The sequence below is a fragment of the Diospyros lotus genome, chromosome 7 (genome assembly GCF_014633365.1).
Source record: "Diospyros lotus cultivar Yz01 chromosome 7, ASM1463336v1, whole genome shotgun sequence".
Lineage (NCBI taxonomy): Eukaryota > Viridiplantae > Streptophyta > Magnoliopsida > Ericales > Ebenaceae > Diospyros > Diospyros lotus.
The window spans coordinates 14257206-14260757 of record NC_068344.1 but is presented as its reverse complement, the minus strand read 5'-3'; the positions used below and the strand labels follow the sequence as shown (position 1 = coordinate 14260757).

At 37.9% G+C, this 3552-nt stretch overlaps 1 protein-coding gene across 1 annotated transcript; it reads right to left on the bottom strand.

The window, feature by feature from the left end:
- Nucleotides 1-1579: 1579 nt before the first annotated feature.
- LOC127805566 (uncharacterized) lies at nt 1580-1972 on the bottom strand. Its single transcript, XM_052342320.1, has one exon. The coding sequence runs from the start codon at nt 1970-1972 to the stop codon at nt 1580-1582; it is 393 nt and encodes a 130-aa protein (XP_052198280.1).
- Between the last annotated feature and the right edge of the window lie 1580 nt (nt 1973-3552).

Below are 3552 nucleotides of genomic sequence, written 5' to 3'. Positions count from 1 at the left end.
GTCACAGCCACCGTTGTCCCTCCCGTCCCCCCTCACAACAGTTGGCCCCGCCATCGACCTTCGCTTTTCCCCACCACCATCACACTCGTCGATGGCGTGGGTGGGTGGGTTTATGTGAGAGAGAGAGAGAGAGAGAGAGAGAGAGAGAGAGAGACATTGAGTGAGGGAGTGAGTGGGCTTTTATCTCAACCAATTTTGACCATTGATATACATTTAAAATTCATCTCAACTATTAAAATATGTCTCTAATACATTTTAAAAAATCGGTCTCTCTTTATACATTTTATACATTTTCAAGTAGTTCTCTTTGGTGCATCAAGGGAAGAGACATAGATTGTTCAAATTGTAGTACTCACTAAAGAATAAAAGAAGAGTGGCAATACAATAAATGGTATCGTGAAATCTGATAGCCAACACTGCATGAAAAACTATTATCTTTTTAATTCATTTTCAGAAGGCACTGCAGTAAAATGGGAATAGAGAAAAAAACCCAGGGGTCTGAAATTCGGACCAATTACCCCTTCAACGAAAACTGTTTGTCAAGCAAAACCATTTCACACTAAATGATTATTATATAAATGATTATTAAATAGATAACTTGGGACCATATCTTCTTCTTATTACTTTCTACATCTTATTATTTAATAAAATCATTCAATCGTGCTGGCTGTTGTCCCTCCCTCATCTCATCCCATCCCATCATTATCCTAATCCCTAATCTCTTTCATTTTTGTTTTTTTCCATTATTTTATACTTTTACCTTCTTCTGGACCCTGTACCCGAACTGGCCATCACTGTGTTACTTCTAGAGCTTGTCCATGGCCTTGATGTCAGCTTCCAGGATGAACTACGCCTCAGAGAAGAAGAAGTAGCCTCGTTTCTGGGCTGCCTCGCTGGCGAGGGCAATGAGAAGGCGTCGGGTTTCCTCGGCGAAAGAGGTCGAGAGAGATGGGGTCCGCAGCGGAGGGCAGTGCGATGGTGGATGTTGGAGGAGGGGGAGAGGGAGAGGGAGAAAGTGATGCCGCCACAGGAGGATTGGGAGAGAGAGGCAACGGGGGGAGGAGGCTGAGGGAGGGCAGTAAGAGAGAGGGAGAGAGAGAGAGGGGCAGTGGGTGGGTCTCTGAACCCTTCTCATTGCACCGCAGAGGGTAGACAGAGAGTGCAGTGAGTAGGTGGGCGGGAAAATTTTTGATCTGAACCATTAAATATATCAGAAATGATCTGAGCCATTGAAATGTCTCACTTTTGAGACATTTTCAAAAACAGTTCTATTTTATTATATAGATTCCAAGCCCACCAGGCTTAATTTTCTACTTGGGTTAGACATCTCATTAACTATTTAATTGAGGCCCTTTCACTTAAACTTCTGATTCCATGCACCATAAAATAAAATTATGTAATCTAAATTATTTGTGTGCCACCAAGGAAATTAACATTAAGCATTAAAAAAATATCTAGTCCAACATTTTAATTGCGAAAACACTGACGTCAAGTTTTAAAACACCTAGACCCACTTTAGGGTCGTTACAATTTCTACCCCCCCTCTTTTAAAGAATTTGGTCCCCAAATTCATACCTGGTCATTCAAAAAGCTGGGGGAAAAGACATCTCATCTCATCCTCACGCTCCCAAGTAGCCTCGTCTGAAGCATGACGTTGCCACTGAACTTTCACAAAAGGAATTGATCGGTTCCTCATCACCCTCCATTTCCATTCCAAAATACCGATAGGTCTTTCCTTATATGTGACATCTTCCCCGACTTCTATAACTTGATAATCAATGACATTCTGGGGGTGCAGCACGTACTTCCTCAACATTGACACATGGAAGACATTATGAATACCAAATAACTGTGGTGGTAAGTCCAACCTATAGGCCAAAGAGCCAACTCGCTCTAGGATCTCAAAAGGTCCAATGTAACGGGGACTAAGCTTCCCCGACACACCAAATCTACGTACGCCCTTCATGGGCATCACTCTCAGCCATACATGATCCCCAACAGAGAACTCTAAATCCCGCTGTCTATTATTTGCATAACTATTTTATCGATCTTGTGCAGCCTTCATTCTTGTCCGAATAATCTAAATCTTTCCGTCGTTTGCTCAACAATTTTTGGTCCCATCAGTGCTCGGTCTCCTACCTCTTCCCAACAAATAGGTGATCTACACGGCCTGCCATAAAGCGTCTCATAAGGTGGCATACCAGTTACGAATAATCGAATCGATTCCAGGGAAGGTTCTACAGCCCAGATATCTAAAAAAATTTATATGATACGAACTAAAATTTTTAAACGATTATTATGACATCGAAAAAAATTAAATTGGAAACAGTTTTTTGTGCAAAAAAAATTCAGGACGAAAATCGATTCATCCTAATTGACTTAAAAAAAGAGAACAGATCCCGGAATACACTTTAAATTAGTTAGTAGATCAAACTTTTGGTTTTCCTATGGTTTAAGTGTATTTTTGTTTGGGAGTGTCAGTGAAATCTTTAGAAAATTAGGGGTTTAACGTTATATTCGATAAAGTTAAGAATAACCGAATCAATTCCAGGGAAGGCTCTGTAGCCCAGATATCTAAAAAAATTTATATGATCCGAACTAAAATTTCTAGACGATTATTACGACATTGGAAAACATCAAATCGAAAACAGTGTTTTATGTAGCAAAAATTCAGGCCGAAAAACTGAATCATCGTAATTGATTTTAAAAAAGTGAACAAAACCCGAAATACACTTTAAATTAGTTAGTAGATCAAACTTTTGCTTTTCCTATGGTTTTAAGTGTATTTTTGTTTGGTAGTGTCAGTGAAATCTTTAGAAGATTAGGGGTTTAACGTGCTTTTCGGTATAGTTACGAATAACTGAATCGATTCCAGGGAAGGCTCTTCAGCCCAGATATCTAAAAAAATTTATATGATAAGAACTAAAATTTATAGATGATTATTATGACATCGGAAACAGTTTTTGTGCAGCAAAATTTAGGACGAAAAATAGAATCGTCGTAATTGATTTAAAAAAAGTGAACAAAACCCAGAATACACTTTAAATTAGTTAGTAGATCAAACTTTAGGTTTTCCTATTGTTTTAAGTGTATTTTTGTTTGGGAGTGTAAGTGAAATCTTTAGAAGATTAGTGGTTTAACATGATTTTCAATAGAGTTACGAATAACCGAATTGATTCCAAGGAAGGCTCTGTAGCCCAGATATCTAAAAAAATTTATATGATACGAACTAAAATTTCTAGACGATTGTTATGACATCGAAAAAATAAAATTGGAAACAAATTTTTGTGCAGCGAAAATTCAGGCCGAGAAACTGAATCGTTGTAATTGATTTAAAAAAATTGAACAAACCTGGAATACACTATAAATTAGTTAGTAGTTCAAAATTTTGGTTTTTTATGGTTTTAAGTGTATTTTTGTTTGGGAGTGATAGTGAAATCTTTTGAAGATTAGGCGTTTAACGTTATTTTCGGTAAAGTTACGAATAACCGAATCGATTCAGGGAGGCTCTGCTCTGTAGATATCTAAAAAATTTATATGATACGAACAAAA